Source organism: Numida meleagris, chromosome 5 (genome assembly GCF_002078875.1).
Source record: "Numida meleagris isolate 19003 breed g44 Domestic line chromosome 5, NumMel1.0, whole genome shotgun sequence".
Lineage (NCBI taxonomy): Eukaryota > Metazoa > Chordata > Aves > Galliformes > Numididae > Numida > Numida meleagris.
Genome location: NC_034413.1, coordinates 23,839,933 through 23,858,779, shown reverse-complemented (window position 1 = coordinate 23,858,779; position 18,847 = coordinate 23,839,933). Strand labels below are relative to the sequence as shown.

The 18,847-nt window shown below is 41.9% G+C and overlaps 2 protein-coding genes across 8 annotated transcripts in view; one reads left to right on the top strand and one right to left on the bottom strand.

Moving 5' to 3' along the window:
- LOC110399780 (putative threonine dehydratase) overlaps positions 1-15,317 on the bottom strand; it is a 51,646-nt gene extending 36,329 nt beyond the window's left edge. For 3 of the 6 annotated variants that reach the window (XM_021399060.1, XM_021399057.1, XM_021399061.1), the window contains exon 1: positions 2,078-2,397. Coding sequence is in view for 1 of the 6 variants with exons in the window: in XM_021399056.1 (XP_021254731.1) it covers positions 14,842-14,855 (14 nt within the window). In the remaining 5 variants the exon portion in view is untranslated. Of the gene's footprint in view, positions 1-2,077; positions 2,398-5,480; positions 5,627-14,841 lie in introns of those variants that run through there. The other 3 variants (XM_021399056.1, XM_021399062.1, XM_021399059.1) reach the window with 3 other exon arrangements.
- PLAC9 (placenta specific 9) lies at positions 2,553-18,235 on the top strand. 2 transcript variants are annotated; one of them, XM_021399069.1, is made up of 5 exons: positions 2,553-2,636; positions 5,698-5,867; positions 15,312-15,406; positions 16,484-16,604; positions 17,182-17,313. In XM_021399069.1, exons 2-5 carry the CDS (start codon positions 5,810-5,812, stop codon positions 17,238-17,240), a joined length of 333 nt encoding a protein of 110 aa, XP_021254744.1. In that variant the 5' UTR covers positions 2,553-2,636; positions 5,698-5,809; the 3' UTR covers positions 17,241-17,313. The 2 variants fall into 2 exon arrangements, with proteins under 2 accessions (XP_021254744.1, XP_021254745.1); XM_021399070.1 differs by lacking the exons at positions 2,553-2,636; positions 17,182-17,313 and adding an exon at positions 18,041-18,235.

Below are 18,847 nucleotides of genomic sequence, written 5' to 3'. Positions count from 1 at the left end.
TAATCTTCTTCCTCTTTTCTCAGCGTTAATTAGAAGAAGCTTAAGGTGCTCACTGCTATAGATGGTGAAAAGCAATACCCAAGCAGGAAAAAACAGAAAGTGCTTACAGAAAAGTACAAAATGGCACAGGTGAGAATGGGAACTAAGAAATAATGCTTCTGTTACCCTTCTAGTGAGCTCCAGTGGTGGGTCTGAATTAAATAACAGTTTGTTTAACTGGAACAGATTACTTAAAGCAAAACTATACATTTTATTACATCCGGACTGTGCACTGTTGCAGATAGTTTAATATATCCGGATTCAGCAGATCTCTTGAAGCAAAATAGGGTGTCCTAAAATCTGGCATTAGAAACAGCATCCGTGGTACGTTGGTTTCCTGTGAGGACTAAGTTTCAGGTGATAATTCTTGTTCTTATTTGTTTCGTCCTCAGCACTAACCAGAATACCAGTGCAGATGCAGCAAACCAGTAACAGGTGTAACCACTATCATCCTCCCCCCAAAAACATCTGGAACTGATCACCCTTCAAAGATTTCATTAGAAAAATATTCAAAACAAAGGGTGGAGGACAGGAATCTAGAGTTCACATCTGTTTTCCAACAGCATGAGTTAATGCCCTGACTCTAGAGCTTGTGGTGAATGCTAATCTTGTTAATCTATTTGTCCATAGTCTCACAAGGCTTTTCATGCCCTGGATGAACATTAAAAAGAAATTGTTTCATGGGCACTTTTCTTTCCGTTCATGATTACAAAATTTCCCTCTGGCAACTACAACAAATTCTCTTGTTAAATAGCAGCATTATGTATTTACATTGTCTTCTAACGTTGTTTTGCAGCTGGAATTGAAGAGGTGAGAAGCCGGCACCATGCAGTAATAGCTAACTGTACCAATTCTTGCTGAACAGAATCCACCAGACAGCAGGATAAAAAAAAATCATACAACATTCTTACTCAGTCTCTGCCTTGGAGTAAGTGTCAGACACATGCCTAAAGAAAAATTGCAGTTAAAGATGGGACAAGTAATAGCAAAGATCTACTAACATCCTGCTATAGTATCCTATTTCCTAATGCACATTCATTTCAAAAGGAGTCTTAACCTGGGATTTTTACTACATCAGCTGCAAAATAATACATGTACTATAAATTTCCAGGGGAATGACAGTGAAGAGATTAGCTTGGCTTCTCTCTCTGGCAAATCATTCGGTCTTTTGAATCTATCCACAACCTTGCAGTAACAGAACAGAACAGGCAGAAACAAGAACAGGCTGACTATTGATCTGAAATGGGATTTATTCCCAGCTGTTCCTCTGTTTCATTAAATATCTGTACCTCACAGCTAGCTCACATGGTAGATATTGCCTGTATTCAAGGGCTTCACGTGCACAGCTGATGAGCTGTCTAATGCAGAAAGGTACACAGATGTTAAGTAACACAGACCTCTGTTTCACTGCCGTTTCTTATGACCTGTGTTCAGCAAGGTGCTAGTCAACAGATGAATAGCTTCTCAGATATTAATTACTCCTTTGCAGAGTGAAATTATTGGTCCATTTTCAAGCCATTATTTCCTTTAATTAGTGTGGTGTGCAACACTGGCCTGCTAAAGTCACTAGCTGAGTAATTCCAATTTGAGAACAATCAAGTACTTCCCCCATGAGTCTTATTTTCTAAAATGTTACTTGCTGTGGACTCACAGAGTTATTTCACATTTTTTGTGTGACTCAAATGGGTGGATGCAAAGTTGCAACAGCAAAAGGATGCAGTTTTCTGTAATAAAAAATACAGTATGCATTATCAGAGTTCCATATGTGCAATACTAAGTTAGGAGTCAAGAGTCTATTTCAGATTCACTAATTTAGCTGAGAATACAGTTAAATCAGCTTTGTCAGGATGAAGTTGTATTTTCTCTAGAAAGAGCAGGCACACTACTAGCATGTATACAGCATGTTCCATAGGGGTTCCTGGAGGCCCAGCCAGGCTTGTTAACACCCATGAAATCTGTGAAATGGAAGGATCTAAAGCTGGTTAAAAATACAGAACAATCAGTAAGACACCACTCACTAATACCCCATACGACCCACCTTTTCCTTTGGTCTTGTGATTCAGATTTCGTGCAGAGGATTGCTCAGGAAGCTGAAGTCACAGAAGTGAGACAGCCTGAACCCATCAGCTGCTTGCCTAATGCTGGCAAAGGGAACCCAGCTTAGCGTGCTGGCACCAAGTTGACACAAGGGAATCGCCTCCAGAGAGAAGCTGACTCACAGCTGGCCTTAGGCGTAGTACAAAATGTATTGTTTTGGAGAAGGCTGGACCAGAGTGCTCTGCTCCATGACACACGTTTGTTAAACTTCTCCAAGGAGGGTACAACTGGAGCTGATCTCAGCAGCACCTCATAATACTGCATGGTTTTTTTTTTTTTTTAAATGGAATCTAAGACTGTGCGTTTATGACAGTGACAGGAGAATGTCACACTTTTTGACATCCCTTGCAAATCAAGGTAGTAACCACTAATTCAGGTTGCTCTCGAACGGACTGAAGAGGAGACTGCACTGGAAGAGAAGGCAGCAGCCCACAAGACCTGAGGAGGCTCGGTGGATTCTGCTGGGGATGTGGGGCTAAGAGTCACCACAATTGAAAGCTGTAAGTGGCAATGTCTGTTTCATTCTGGTGATATCACCACTCCAAGATACCTTCCATTTGCTCACCAAACGATGCACTCATTGCAAAGCAAACTTCTGCTTCCCCTGGAAGCAGCTGACAAGCTGCATACCTGTTCTTTGGAAATCAGTCTCTCCAGGCAACGAGGTCTGCTTCCACACACATTCAACTACTGCTTCAACTCAGCAGTCAGAAACTGAGTAAATTAAGAAGGTGAAAATAACTCACATCTCTTCCAGAAGAATCATGAACCAAGCCTCATTTTACATAAGAGATTCGGCAGCCTTCAGGTAGTGAGAACTTCAGGTCATGAGCAGCTGGCAGCTAGTAAAAAAAATAAATGAGGAATCTCCGCAGACCCTGGTGGGCACACGTCTTCTCCCAGGGGCATGTCCACAGTAACCTTGCACCAATTTCATCGTCCCTCAGTGCTAAATCCAGGATAGAGATCATTCTCTTCCGTTTTCTTCTCCACAGTGTAAGGCACTTTCCTTTCCCTATATGGATAGGTCTTCTACTGTATTTTTGTTCCTGGAAGTAATCCCCATTTAATTTTCTCTCTGCTTCACTTGCAGTCATGAGGGACTGCGATTCAATCTCTGCCAAGTTCATGTTCAACTATACTCCTCTGCTAGTCCACGCTGCAGGATTTCATACCCAAAAATGATATGATCTTCTTTCTCATGGCACACATGTACTCTGCCGACACATGGCCTTTGTTTATTCTGTTACTCCCTCCCTATGTACTCATTGGTATCTCTATGACCTACTCTATTGCTTTTGCCAAGCATTTGGTTCGTCCAAGAAAGAGATGCAAAAAAGCTGTATGAAAACAAAACAACAAAACTACACAAAAAAACCCAACTCTCCCAAAATAGACTCAAACCTTGTGTTTGCTCTCCCTTTTGCCAGACTGCCTGCTGGCAGAAATTCCCATCCCTGTTCACTGGTATGCTTTCTTTGGCTGCTGGAGTCTTGGGAACATCTCAACAGCTGGATTTTGTGCAAACCTATATTCATATGATCTCATTATATTCTCATATATGGACATTTCCAAGATGAATATGCTGCAGAATGCTTTTTCTGATGGTAATCAGTTACTGACTAACTTTCCAGAAGACAAATAGGTTTGTACATATCGCATTCTCTCTGCTACACCCAAATCTTCTGCCTTGCACTGAACAATCCACTTTGCAATTTAATGATTTCTGACATACACCCCAAATATTTTGTCATTCATGATGTTGATTAAGAGCTGTTCATCTCCAGCTTCATTCTGAGTGCTTACCAACAACCACTTAGGCAATTATCCAAGATCATCAAAATGCTTTAGACAGGTAGCCCTACTGAAATCCAGAATCTTACTTGGCATAAGTGTTTCTTTGGGCCGCATTTCCCTCTTGCAGAAGGAATTTCCCTCACTATAGAAACAACCTCTGGAGTACGGTACTAGAGAAAATCCTCATTGCTTTGTCTACTTCTCTGTGGCTACCAGATCTCACTACAGTCAAACATATCACCGCTTGACAAGTAAGAAGGAATTGCCTTGGAAGAACATAACTGTTTCAGGAACCTGAGACGAATTCATTAGGAATGTTCAGGAAATGTGCAGTAAGGGGGTGAATGACCTCCACAGTGGTGGTCCAGAATGGCAGTTTTAATATATTTTTATAGCTTTTCTGGTGTAGAGGGGAAAACCAATTCAACGAATGTTCATTGCTTTTTAATAGTATATTGTAGAGTACGGCAGAAAGCATGCAGAAAGACATCCACGAACTGGCTCCCTTTACAAGAGAACACAAGGGTGATTCTGCTTGAGAAGGGCGCTTAGGGCAAGGACAAAGGTCTAGGACAAACACACTCAGAAAACAGAAATGAACTACTCATAATTGTTCTTCTGCCCCTGAGACTCCTCTCTCCAGAGAAGTACAGGACTCACTCCTGCAGTCAAAATCCTAGTGGTAAAGAAATCACCGGCATGGCATTTGCATGTCCTCTGTCTGTTTGCTTTACTTCCACTTCCCCTGTAGCCTCAGAACAGACGTTCTCACAGGCAAAGCACAGACAACCTCTCACTTCAGTAGTCACAGCCTTTGTACGGCATGTACAGCCTTAGTTGTACATGAGCTTTGCAATGCATTCCTAACTTGTTCCGTAATAACTGTTCCTTGATAAAATGTAAGAATTTGCATGGAAATGTATTTTTTTACTCAAGCACCACAACACACGTGGCAAACATTTTTTTTGCTTTTATTTCTTGAGTAAAAGGATTATTAATTTTCCTTCAAAGGCAGAAACTACAGACCTGCAAACTGGGAGGGACACGACCAAATCTGTGCCGGGAACCTGCGGCAGACTCAGGGCTGGAGGTCTACCTCCTCACACACGTCACGTTGTACACTAACACTTATCCAATCGACACCCATGAACTCTGAAGATAAACATTTAACTAAGACCTGCTGGAAAGCACAGAGTCAGAATGCCACTGGCAGAGCTATTTTTGCGCATGGTGTTATCACATCTACCCTATTTCAAACACCTTCCCAACTGGGAAGAGTTCAGAGGAGACTTTGTCGCTTTCCAAAGGCAAGGCACCACAAACACAAGGCTACTGCACTTAGCCTAGCAGAACTTTCACCCCCCCAAAAGAGATTTTTCTGCAGTCCTAAAAACAAATAATGTTGGAACCCTGTTTTCGCACAACCCTAACGATGCCATGTTTTCCAGTGTTCCTGCTTTCCACACCCTAGACGAAATCCTACAGGGAAAGAAACATCCTGCACCCTCTCCTCTCTCCTCCTTTTCTTGCCCCCTTGCCGTACTTACAGGATTCAAAGTTTTCCAGCACATTCCAGTTGTAGGCTGCATAAATAAATACAGGGTAAAAACTTTGGGGAGCTTGGAGCGCCGCCAGCCTGCCTGGATAACTGGACTTTTTGTGGAGCTGGAAGGGTGTTTTTTAAGGGGAGGGAAGAAAAAAAAAAAAAAAAAAAAAAAGCACAGCTTCAGAATCTTGGCTCAGCCTGGGCATATTTCCTCCTAGCTCTGGCTAAACCTCAGCACGAACTGCTGGACGGACAGACGGAGCAGTCTATGCACAGCCTGGGAGGGAGCCTGCAGCACTCTGCACCAGCACTAGAGCGGAGCGTGGGACCATGCTGTTCATCTGGGCGCTGGCATTTGCTGGAGTCATGCAGGAGTGGGAGATCTTTGGTGAGTGACCCCAAGCTTGAAAAGTAGAAACTGCAGTGTGGCGACTTTGCATGGGGCGGGGGGGGAGATAAATAATTACTTCTTCTATGGGCTTTGTACGAAGGCGTCACAGGTATGTGTCAGAATTCAGTGGGAATATTGCTTTTTAGAGGAAAAACTCTAATTCTGTGCTGTTGAGTCTGTCCTAAAGGCACATGGCTTTCGTAGAGATCTTTTCCTACTCGTAGGAGTAGGGAAATACACTATCAGTGTAGTTTTAGAAGTTGACCTGTGCTGCACCCAGTGCCCTGCAACTCCATCATTACTGCTCTGCCCTAACAACACGCACATGAATCCTCCCAGAACTAAGGCCAAAGTTCAAGGTGAACAGAGACAGATTTTCCTTTACTCAAAACCTCCTTTTTAGATGTGCTGTTAACAGTACTGCATTTTTGTCTTTTCTGCTTTGGATTACTTTTCGAGATTCTTGAGGCTCACAATCCCTTCTTCAAATACCTTGGGAGCAAGAAGTAGAAACACACAACAGCTGATAAACTGGCATCTAAGTTTTATTCTTTTTTTAAGAGCTGGGCTGGTGCTAACCTAACCTGTAATCGCATTTCAGCTGATGGTATGACTGAGAGCTATTTTGTTCAGCTAGTTCCAGGATTTATAGTCCCCATGGTACCACAAACCTGGCTTCACAGCCTGTTTGCATTATGTGTTTTCTGCTAGCTGAGGCCCAGCATCATTCTCCTTCTGCTCAGACTGCTTGACAACATACAATGTTTGTATTTCGTGGCAGGGCAGTGAGTTTCCATTACAACCAAAGCATTTCCCAAAGAACTGGTTTGTCCATTCTGCCCCCAAGTCCCAGTCACTCTTCCATGCCCCATCTCCCTCCCACACAACTGGCTTCATAATGTTTATCCCTGATGAACTGAATTATCAGTTCTAGCAAGGGCACACTGACTAGTTTTCACCCCATGAGTACTGTAGGAAAATTGTTTTTGTTTATTCCCTCTCTATATATAAGGAAAAAAAAAAAAAAGGAGCCTCAATCTCAGAACAGCTCTTCCCACAGGGAGGCAGAAAGAAATATTTTTTGGTAAGGTGGGAATTCATGGTCCATACTGGCTGGTTTCTTCCAGTCAAGTTGAGGAAGGGTTCGAGTTTGTGCCTGTCACAGACAGGTACATATCTTGGCCAACTGAAAGACTTCAGAAAAGTCATTCCTACTCTCCCTTTTCTACCTTTGAGATGAGGAACACAACTTCTAATTTCATTACAGATCCTTCCCCTGACCACCCTCCCCACCCCCATGATTCATCCATTAGTTTTTCCTGTTTTGTTTGGCAACAGTTCCTCTTAAAAAATGGTTTGGGGTTGGCCAAAGTAGCGCTTAGGTTTTAATTCAGCCATTAACAGGAACAATTTCATGTTCATGGAGTCAGCTGTCAAACAGCTCAAGATGAGAGGATGGTGTGGGTGTCTGGTTGGAGTAATTACATACTCCCACCAGATGTCAGCAGCTTTTCATTCCTCGCTGCTACTGCTGGGTTAGTTTGTGAGATGCTGCTGCTGCTAAAACGTAGCATTTAATGTAGCCACATGCACTGGGCCATTCAATACCTGTTCCATTTAAACACATTTCCATTCCCACAAAAAGCCCTGGGCAAATTGTTCTGAGAGTGCAACACGCCAGCAGCACAGTGTCTCCTATGTGTTTATGCATGGCAGAGAGGTGACCTGGAGTCCTCAGGTAAACAACTATCAGGCAATCAGGTAAGCAGGCTGGGCCCCATGACATGCTCCAGTTAGATGAGCACACCCAATACTGAGCATGATACTGGGGAGAAACAGGGGAGCCTGAGTGGAGCCACTGCTGCTCAGTACTGCAGACTGTGGTCTGGTTTGTTTTTTTCAAACAGCAGAAGTTCATCTGGTTTTAGCTGCAAGAAAAGGCAAATGAAGTGTAAGGGAATCTTTTTTCCTCATTCAGCTAACATAGCATGACTTTTCAGAATACTTTGGATCTTCTGATATCCACATGCAGTACCTAATGCTGGTTAGACTCATAAGGTTTTGGAGTGAATGGGCAACTATAAAGGCGATATTCAGTAATCAGAGGTAGGCAACTGTTTGGAAATGGGAGAGGAAAAAAACAAAACAAAACAACCACACCTTCAGAACTGCCTTCTTTTGCCCCAAATCAACTGCTTGCATTCTCATTGAGTAGTATTTTCTCCCAGAAGTTTAAACTTCAACATTGTGTAATTAAATCCACAGTAAAACTCATGAGAGGTACTACCTCAAACCAGCCTGACTCATGTTTTTCTACTAATAAGCCAGTAGTAGTTCAATCTACACCCCATGTAATAGGTATTTTCTTCCCTTATAGAAGCCTACAGCCATTACTGTCTCCAATTCAAGATATGTCTTTGCAAAAACTCATCTTTGAACTCCAACAAGGAAGAATGAAAGTCTGTACCCAGATGTAGGTGTGTTTCTTAAGAACACAAGACACCTGAATATAGGGATTCTGTGTGGAAGTGAGCCCTTCTACAGATTTAACATATTTGTAAAACCTATTCTATTTAGCTGAAACAAATGTATTGAGTTATCTGGAGTTTGTAACCTCCATGGGTAAAAGCAAAAGCTATTCTCAAACTCCAGGAAAGTCAGGGGTCTGGAAATACAGGACTCCTGCTGTTCCTCTGCACCAGCTGCACTTATAAATTCATCTGCTCTGCTCTGGGTGAGGCATTATGGGTCACAGCCACGAACACTGGGATGTAGTATGTGCATGTATACATCATTATTCTACTTCCTGAGCTGCTGCAGTACACATGGAATGTCTGCCAGAGGAAAACACATCTTCAGTCAAGTTCCTAGAATTTTTTAAGTATTAGGACAAAACTGTAAAGACTCTCTTTCACTGTACTATTATATTTCTTTCTGTGGCCAAAACTTATTCACATGCAAACTACACAGCCATAGAGTTGACTAGTAAGTCACAGACTCACCTCACACCCTGCTCCCCATGATTGTAGCTCCTAATACTAAACACAGTCCAAAAACCACATCCTCAGAAGAGCCCCTTATCCTCAGACACCAGTGGTCATCTTCAAATTTATGCACAGCATCAAATATTTACCTCTCTCACCTCCTCCATTCTCAAACCAGATTAAGCTCACCCATTCTACATAACTTACATTCTTTATATATGCCACAACATACTTCCTCTTCTTCCTGAAATGGCTCATCCTCTTCTGCATACGCAAGTATCTCTTATATAACTACCAGCTACAATTATCCTAACATTTTGCCTTAGTTTCAAAACCAAATATATACAGAAATAAATACATAATAAAGGGAAACGTCTGTAGCTCAGAACATCAGAATATCTTCTCCTAAATTACAGAATGAATAAGAGGAACCTACCTGCAAGCAACGTAGACCATCTTTCTTTTCCCTCTGATTTTCTGTAGCCATTTTCCACTGCAGCAACAAGCACAAGATGATGTTCCCTGGCTGCTTGCTCAGAAGATCAGCATGTTGGAAATACAGTTCAAACCAATAGAGGAACATTTTATTCTTATATTCCTTCCTTTATATAAAACTATACAAAACTTATGTGCTTCTTACATCCAAAGGAGATTGGAGGGTTGGCATACTTGGAAACTAAGCTTGATGTCCTTAAGAACAGCCCCCCAAATTAAACATGACTAGCAGTCTTGGCTTAAGATGGACCTTGGTCTGAAAGCATTAATGTTGATAAACCTTTGAAAATTGAATCTTTTCTGTACTCAGCTGCAAGTTAAATTCACCAACTATTTTTCCAAACTGTGAAATTTCTTGAGCTAACACTTTAAAGTTACATTCATACTTCAAAGTTGAGTCCAACATTATATTTAGATAAGGAACAATTTAAGCAAGTATCAGCAAATCCCTTCAGACATCCATCATACTCTTCCCAAATGAGTTAGGAAGGGGTCACCAAATGTACTCGAGTTGATGATTTTTTTTTTTCTGTTGGAACACAAATCCATTACTATCACCTTTGTTTTTTTCAGTAGAAGCTATCTCATCACTTCTTGCTATATGCTACAGGAATAAAGTGATACTGCTTAACCTAAGGTAGGACAAACAGGAACACACACCATAGCATGTCTCCTTCAGTAGCTATAAACATTCTCTTTTATTCACCTTCATCTATCACATCATTTCAGGCTTTATGTGCCATCTGCTTCCTTTTTCAGTCTCACTTGTCTTCCATTTGGCTTGTGGTCTGCATTGCTTTACCTCACTCTCCATGCTGAGCACAACATGAACTCTCAGTTCTCAAAACCACAGTGTCACAGAATGATGCAAAAAACGTTTTTATCAACTTCAAGACCAATAGGGAACATTATGGTCACTTACCTTGACCTTCTCCACAACACAGCCCAAAGAACCCAACCCAGTAATTACTGCAGCTAGTCTGTAACTTCAGTTTGACTTGAAATGCATCTTTGGGAATGACTCTTATAAAAAATACAAGCAATGCATAAAGTACTTCAATTACTGACTTGATTCACTGACTTAAAAATTTGTGTTTTAGCCTGAGTTGGTGTGTTCCAGCTTGCACTTCTATGATGCTTTAATTTAAAACATATTTCCCTATCAGATGTCTCTGTGACACAGGTACACGGACGAGAATTTGCTTATATGTACAACGAATGGTTTGGGTCTAGACAGAGGGGAGCAGAAATGCTATCTTGTAGAACTTTTATTGGTGAAATGGAAGTTAACATTACCCTCCGAATTCTGACACCAACTTCAGTACGAGGTGCATGTTTACTTACGTTTAGATACTATACATGCACATACTAGGTACATATCTATATACCTATACAGATTAATATACATTAAAAAATGCTATTCAGTAATTATATACTCATTTTTATATTTAGTGAGATAACAGGTGTATGTATTTATCTAGAATTCAGATACTGGCAGGTAACAATCACATGAAGAAGTTTAAATGTAGAAGAGGCAATGACACGGTGCTGGGGCCTGCCCTCTTCAATGTCTTTATTGATGACCTGGATGAGGGCATTGAGAGCACCCTCAGTAAGTTTGCAGACGACACCAAGCTGGCAGGAAGTGTCGATCTGCCTGGGGGTAGAGAGGCCCTACAGAGAGATCTGGACAGGCTGGATCTCTGGGCTGAAGCCAATGGGATGAGGTTCAACAAGACCAAGTGCCGGGTCCTGCACTTCGGCCGCAACAACCCCAGCCAGTGCTACAGGCTTGGGGCAGAGTGGCTGGAAAGTTGTATGGAGGAAACGGACCTAGGGGTATTAGTCGACGCTTGGCTGAGCATGAGCCAGCAGTGTGCCCAGGTGGCCAAGAAGGCCAATGGCATCCTGGCTTGTATCAGAAATAGTGTTGCCAGTAGGAGTAGGGAAGTCATTCTCCCTCTGTACTCAGCCCTGGTGAGGCCCCACCTCGAGTACTGTGTCCGGTTTTGGGCCCCTCACTGCAAAAAAGACATTGAGGCCCTGAAGCGTGTTCAGAGGAGGGCAACAAAGCTGGTGAGGGGTCTGGAGCACAGGCCTTATGAGGAGCGGCTGAGGGAGCTGGGATTGTTCAGTCTGGAGAAGAGGAGGCTCAGGGGAGACCTCATCGCTCTCTATAACTACCTGAAGGGAGGTTGTAGTGAGCTGGGGGTCAGCCTCTTCTCTCTTGTAACTAGTGACAGGACGAGGGGGAATGGCTTCAAGTTGCGCCAGGGGAGATTTAGGCTGGACATTAGGAAATACTACTTTTCTGAAAGAGTGGTCAGACGCTGGAACAGGCTGCCCAGGGAGGTGGTTGAGTCACTGTCCCTGGAGGTGTTCAAGAAACGTTTAGATATAGCATTGGGAGACATGGTTTAGTGGGGTTGTTGGTGGTAGGTGGATGGTTGGACTAGGTGATCTTGTAGGTCTTTTCCAACCTAGCTAATTCTATGATTCTATGATTCTATGACATAACCACTGTACTTCTTTTCACCCAGCAGCAAGCTTCTTGCTTATGAGGGTCCTACTTAAACTTCTCACAAAAATGCACTTCTTGTGTCTGCTGGCGTCCTTAAATCTCACTCAGAAATTCTCAATTACTCTGCTCCTTCTACTAGCTTCTGATAGTACCACAGCACATGGCAGTAGAATCACCTAGGTTTTTATTACGGGCACTATCAACCTGACATAGAGGACAAAATGTACAAGACACAAACTAAGACAGAATTTCTAGATGATTGGCAGCATAAACAACTTATGAGTTTAATCCTTGCCCTTATAAAAGTATGAGTCACCGTAATGACCCAGATATATGTCATATTTACGTACAAGGGACTGGATATGTCCTGTGAACAGCCCATCCCAGAGATGAAGGCTGTGGGCTAACAAAATAACCAGGTCTCCAGCAGCCAAAGCCTCAAGCCAAAGCTCTGAGAAAAGCAGAACCCAAGCAATTACACTGACCAAAGCACTGTCTGCCTGATCCATTGCCCCTTGCCACTGCATCCCATTCTGGTGTGGCGGTGAAGGGCACCACAAGCACGAGAGCGATCTCTGCTGCAGTAAGAAAGCTGCTAACCAGGCACGCAGACACAGGCCACAGGCCCTGCCTGACAGGGTTTCTTCTGGGTCACAGAATTCCAAGCCATCAAACCTGGGAACTAGAAACATTTTGCTTTTTAAAACTGACTTTTTCCTAACTCTTGTCACTCACTAACAGAGGTAGCAGATGTTTTATGAGACAGCAAGGCCTGGAGCATTTGTCAACTTTTTTAGTCACAGCATCAGTCCTGTGGTTCTAGGTCTGTCAGGCTAGATGAGACACTTCCTCCAACAAGCCCACTACATTCTATAAATTAGCAATGCACCCTCACTGCAAGAAAGCTGTCTCGTTCTGCATCAAAAAAGTACCAACCATCCCAAAGAACAGAGCATTACTGAGACCTGCATTTCACAGTAGCTTCTTTTTTTAGCTGTGCACGCATACACAAAGCAGTACAGTGTTTTGCTAACTTCACAGAAGTAACAGCCGTACACGGGCTTTATATACCTATCTCAGCATGTCCTGTTTCAAACAAGTCAGTCATCCATTATATCAAACCTCTCCATCTGTGCACACCTACTTACACGGGCAGTCAGGCCATGCAACATGATGTGGTTTGTGCAGAAAAGACACATCTTCAACACAGAAAGGATCAGCTAAAGTAATGATTGAAGTGGCATTTTGAGCAGGACCTCGTTGCATCATTTCTGCTTGAAGAGTTCCTTAGAGGATTTAAGGACCTCTGTCTCGAAAAAGCTGAAAGGAGCCCCTGCAGAGTGCCAACAGATATGTTCACTGTGCCATTACACAGTTTGGAAAGGTCAGAGTCTCTGGGTCAGACTCTGATGTAGTCAGGACAGTTACTTCTGCTTTTCCAAAGGCAGAACCCTGGGTCTTCTATGGACCAGTGTGATACAAGATGCACAACCAGAGAAAGAGAAGTGGACAGCACTGACTTGAACTAGCCAGCATTAGCTCTCTTGCATTTCCCATTTCTAGGAAATGCACAAAACTAAACATGCCTGGCACATAGCTTATGGCTGGCCAAAACTACATGAATAAATGCATACGACTGGTGCTGGCCCTCACCTGAGCTTTTCACTCCACCCTGTAATTCAAGGCCATCACTTTGACATGACGGGCAGCAGTACAGCATACCGCTGAATCAGGTGTGACATAGAGCTAGAGCTGGGAATACTGGAAAGGTGCAAATTCTATTAATCTCCAACAGTAAAATAAAGCTTATCTTGTTATTATCCTGTTGTTGGAGCAGAAAAGGTTTGTAGAGAAAGACTGGCCATTGCTTTGTAGCCTCCATTTCTGACATAAAAATTCACCATTTCCATGTTGCTCTAGCTGTGACAGAAAAAAACAAGAAAATAAGCAGAGTTTTTTGAAGCACAGTTCACTTGACTACTAAATTACAGAGTAACAACACTCCCAAAATACCAACAAAAACCATGAAGCAGCTGCCTTCTACATAGCCACCACATTTCAAGTCTTGCTAAGTACTAAACAGGCAGTCAATCTTTGGGATTCTATCCTCACAGCACCACCTCCTGGTGAATGCACAAAAACCCAACCCAACCAAGCCTACAAATCAACAACCAACCACATTCAAACATACTCTCTAAAACCCTGCCAAAGCAGTTTTTAAATAATGTCACACCTAGTACATTAGGTCACGTTTGAATCCTCTCCTCCTCCCTGCCCTCTGCCCTCAAGGATTCCATTCCAGCTCCCAGCACATCTCTGATACCATTGAACTACAACCGCTACAATCCTTGCCAACATGTTTATATACCATATAACACCTAAATCCTTGGCACAGACTTGTCATGAAGCACTGTATCAGGTTCAAATCACTGCTCTCACACAACACTACTGGAAACAGTCACGGTTGTTCCTCCTACGCTTCTAAGCTTTCATTACAATGCAAACTCACAGTGTGCTCTAGTTTTCTCCATCACAATCAAATGACAAGTTACTGCTGCTTTCACATTATTACAGCCTCTGAAGGTCTCAAATAAGAATAGGACTTAACAATATCATGCAAGACATGCTATCAATTTAGCAGGTTTTAAAATACTGCTACTGCTCTACACGTGTATTAAAACCCAAAAGTTATTGAATGTTGTACAAAAGTTACGGAAATTGGCTCCACTCAAGCACAGGCAGCAGCAGGTACTGCTCTTACATGGAGTACAAGCAGCAGAATGAAATGTCCGAAGAGCTCATGTGTACTGAGAGGTAAACACAGATAACTGACAGAGATGAGTGATTTCTATATAGTACCATAATGAGTGAGTTGGTCAACAAATGGCATTGGCTGTACACGCTTTCCCTGTTTTTCTTCCCACTGCAAAATTAAATGGTTATGCACAAGCTTTTGGCACAATGGAATTACCAGCTTGGATCCATTCAGGGTGTAAGTGGACAAACTCAGCTGCTCTTCAAAGCTTTACTGTGCCAGCTGCTTCTGAAGAGAGCCCTAGATGAACTGACTCACGCAGCAGATCTTCCCAGCACTTAGGTTTTATACTCATAGAGACAGAGCTGTGCTCGAGTAAGCAATAAACTCACCCTACATAGAGAGGAAAAACACATTGTGTGAAACAAACCAACACAATAAATAAATAGCAAACAGTCAAAAGAAAACTGGTTGTTACAAACAGCCTTGACAATCTGTATGCCACCAGGAAACATTCACAACAGTTGGTTATATCTGTATTTATTGGTAATTTCTACCTAAGACAGGGTACACTCTGTTTAATTAAGAATGCTCTTTAGCATAGCAAATACAACTTCAGAAGTCAGAAAGGTAAACATTATTACCAAAAAGCTCCTGTTAATTTAACTGCGGCTGTTTTTTTCCAGCTGCTGCAGACCCTATCAGTCTGTTACCTGGAAGTTTGGGAAGCTGGTGCCACGAACACAATACAATGCACGAACGCTTAGATATTATTGAAGAGGTAAGAGCTGTAGCATTGGTTCCTGCAATACACCAGACCTCCGTCCCCATCATTTGACTAAAGAAAATAAAGAAGAATGATGCTTTCATCCACCTTCTTGATTCTGTATGACAGTATTTGAGGCCTACCTTTTTTGAATGTCATGGTTACTAACTACCCCTGAAACCTTCATTACCAGAAACATACCATCTTGTTGAATTCCAAACAGCTGATTAAGCAATCATTGAATTAACAGCTCTTCTAAAATGTTTACAACTGTGCCATTAATACAACAGTCTCAGAACTAAAACTTGTGAGGTTAGCCTGAAACCTACAGACTTGAGACACTGTTCAGCCCATTATTCCAGCTTTTTAGGAAAGGGATGGTAAAAACAGAACAGAACAAAAGCTACAAAAAACAATAAGTATTATGACAGATTCCTACTGGACCTAACCGCAGTGATACTTGGTTACCACTGGAATCACCCTAACCCTCGAGACAAGCCAGCCTTTCACATCTACTCATGGTTAGTTACACTCCAAAGCTAAACGAACCATGTAACTGGGATTGTAGGAAAGCTGGAATGTTTAAATGTTTTTTTCCCCAGCATCTTAAGCTCCCATGAGACAGGTGTCCAGTGCTAACTATGCCCAGCTGGGTAGCTGCCAATCTGCACTCTGTTGGTTCCCTAACAGCGATGTCGCTTTTCTCCAGCTCTAGCACTAACCCTCTTCTGCCCAAATCACCAACTCCTCTCATCTGTCCCACAGATCCTTTTTGTGGATATGATGACAGCTGAGAAATAAGAGAATTAAAAACAAATGTAAGCAATACACTCTCTAGGAAGTCAAATTACAGGTGATGATACAGAGGTGCTGTAATAAATCTTGCCAAACAAAATTCTAATACTTGTGCCACTAGAGGCCAGTATAACACGAGAAATACTTTAAACTGCAATGAGCAGTATAATTAAACCAGCTGTTAGAATGGGACAGCAGGATACCTCTTGCACTAACACATTTGGTACACAGCTCCTTCCTTTTGACCCCTTGACTGTCTCCCTTCTCCATATTCTATCTTTTTTTTTTCTTCACTAGAAGGTAATAAAAACTGTGGAGCATCTAGAATCAGAAGTCAAATCACTCCTCAGTATCATCAGCGAGACAACATCAGACCTCCCCACCGCCACAGGAGCCCCACTGATAGACATTTTTGATGGTAAGTATCTAGTGGGATATAACCTAAGCAAACAACATCGCATGTGCTATTCCAAATATGTCATATTCTTTCCAAATCAGATGAGAAGTAATTCATTTACTCAATCCAGTGCAGCTAAGGCCTCAGTTGAAATACTGGGTTCTGTTTAGGACACGTCACAACCACCACTGAAGAGAGGGGAAAAAAATAAATGAACCAGCCAAGGAGCTAGATATAGGAGGTACACAGAAAGGCTGATCAACGGGTGATACTAAGATTGTCCAATTAAGATGGAAATGGCCCACCTGAGTAAGGCTGCTGAAAAGACAGAAGCTCTATTTCCTCACCACTGCAGAAGTGAGTAAAACAAGAACCAAGGCAACAAAACAGATTCAAGAAAAACGCAATACATAACTTTCATCCAAGGACAGTGAACCTCTTCAACGATATGACTGTAGCTTCCCCGGCACTAGAAATGTTAGACAAGCACCTGGGAAAGAAAGGTGCATATTTCAGGAAGCCTTACAAAGCAAGACAGACCCAGCCATCTCATGGCTTTCAGGTCCTCTTCACAGGTCCTGTGATTCTTTCGTTTCAGGTGACATAAACAGAACAAGAAAAAAAAAGCAACAAAGTACAAAAAAAAAAAGCTACTGAAAATATTGTAGTTTTAATGTCTCACATCTAGTTGCTACTCATGCAAAACCTGCTCCAAGAAAAACGTTGTCTGGATTAAACCACAATAAATGGCTTGGATACCAGCGACCCGGCACATCATCTTACAGTGCTCTGTTTTCTTCAGTCTCTGCCTGACTATCAATAGTTCACTTAAGAGGTGAGAGACACTGCTGGTAGAGAATAAACCTCTTGTGGAAAGGCATGAGCATCACCCAGCCACTGTTATGAAGTCAGTTTTGTCATTTTTTATTATAGCTGTATAAATGTACATGCACTTGTATATTATAGTGCACTTCTGTGATACAATGTGAGCTGAAAGTAGACAGCAGTAGGACATATGTTTTTTTAGTTCTTCTTGCAGTTGGCTGTACAGAAGCAGTCACCATAACTGCCAGAGAAACTAAAATTTAAATCTATGTCCAAAACTCTGTAAGGGGCAGTTAAAAGGTAAGAATTAACTTATGTCCCTGCAATGATCATTTATTTAAGAAAGTATCCCACTAAAGCGTTACAGTAAATTTAAAATGGAAATCCCAAGTCAACCACTGCCTATCTGCAGCACATCTATAGTAAGTACCACTCAGATTTACATTGCATTGACTACCACCTAGATCAAGAATTGCAGAGCTCTAGCACCTTCCTTGTGCGCTTTGATGAACCAAACAGAGAATTCTCCTCTCTACAGAGTAACAGGCATTGTGTTTTAAATAATGTTTATCCAGAAAAATTGATCCCAATTTTGTAACCAAGAATAACTACATCACATCTTCTTTATACAGACGCCAGCTGAGCACAGTGGAGACTGAAGACTGCTGAATGTAACAGGATGGCTGTTACAAACAGTTGCAATTTTGCTCATTTAAAAAGCTTCCTGCTGTTTCCAGAGTTTGAACAGAGATGCACAATCCTGAATGGTACTTCTCCTTCTATGTTCCTGTGCTTTTTAATAAAAAGGTATTTGCTTTTAGATATCATTTCAAAGCTTTGTATTTTACATCTTCCAGTGGCCATAGTTAATCAAAATTGCATTTCAAGTATAGCATTCTCAGTAAGAAAATAAGATCAGATGGGGTGCTGGACCAAAACACAGCTAACAAACTTCCCATAATTAAAAAAGATCTTCCTTCCCTGGCAACGAACTGAATCCTTGCTATGAGCATAAATTGTTGAAGATACACTTTCAGCTGCAATTTCCTCTCAAGATAAAGTTAGATTGTCTTACAAAAACAGGTACATGGCATGGTCTAGCTTTGGTCACAGTCACATTGTTGTCACTGACTGAAATAAGAATCCTTGTTGCATATCCTTGTCAGACTTGTAGTCAAGGTTGCACAGCCAATTTTTCTCTGCTAGATTTGCACTCTTCAACCTGCCTTGCTGTGGTGACAATGCAACCTCAAATTAATTCCAACATCCACCTCCCCATTTCAGGGAAGAGGAGAATAAAACCGTCAAGACACACAAAATCATCATTAAAACATGCAAAGGAATACAGATGGGGCAACTGAAAGGTTTGAAAAAAAAAAAAAGCATATACCTAAAAAAAAAAAAAGTTTCAAGTCCCTATCTACTTAGCTGTTTATCTC

What these genes read in the sequence shown, in the direction of transcription:
- PLAC9 (XM_021399069.1), top strand. Translation starts at nt 5,810, where the DNA reads ATGCTGTTCATCTGGGCGCTGGCATTTGCTGGAGTCATGCAGGAGTGG. An exon ending in GCTTAGATATTATTGAAGAG is followed by an intron (nt 15,407 to 16,483) that starts GTAAGAGCTGTA and finishes TTTCTTCACTAG; the next exon opens with AAGGTAATAAAAACTGTGGA. An exon ending in ACTGATAGACATTTTTGATG is followed by an intron (nt 16,605 to 17,181) that starts GTAAGTATCTAG and finishes CTTTCGTTTCAG; the next exon opens with GTGACATAAACAGAACAAGA.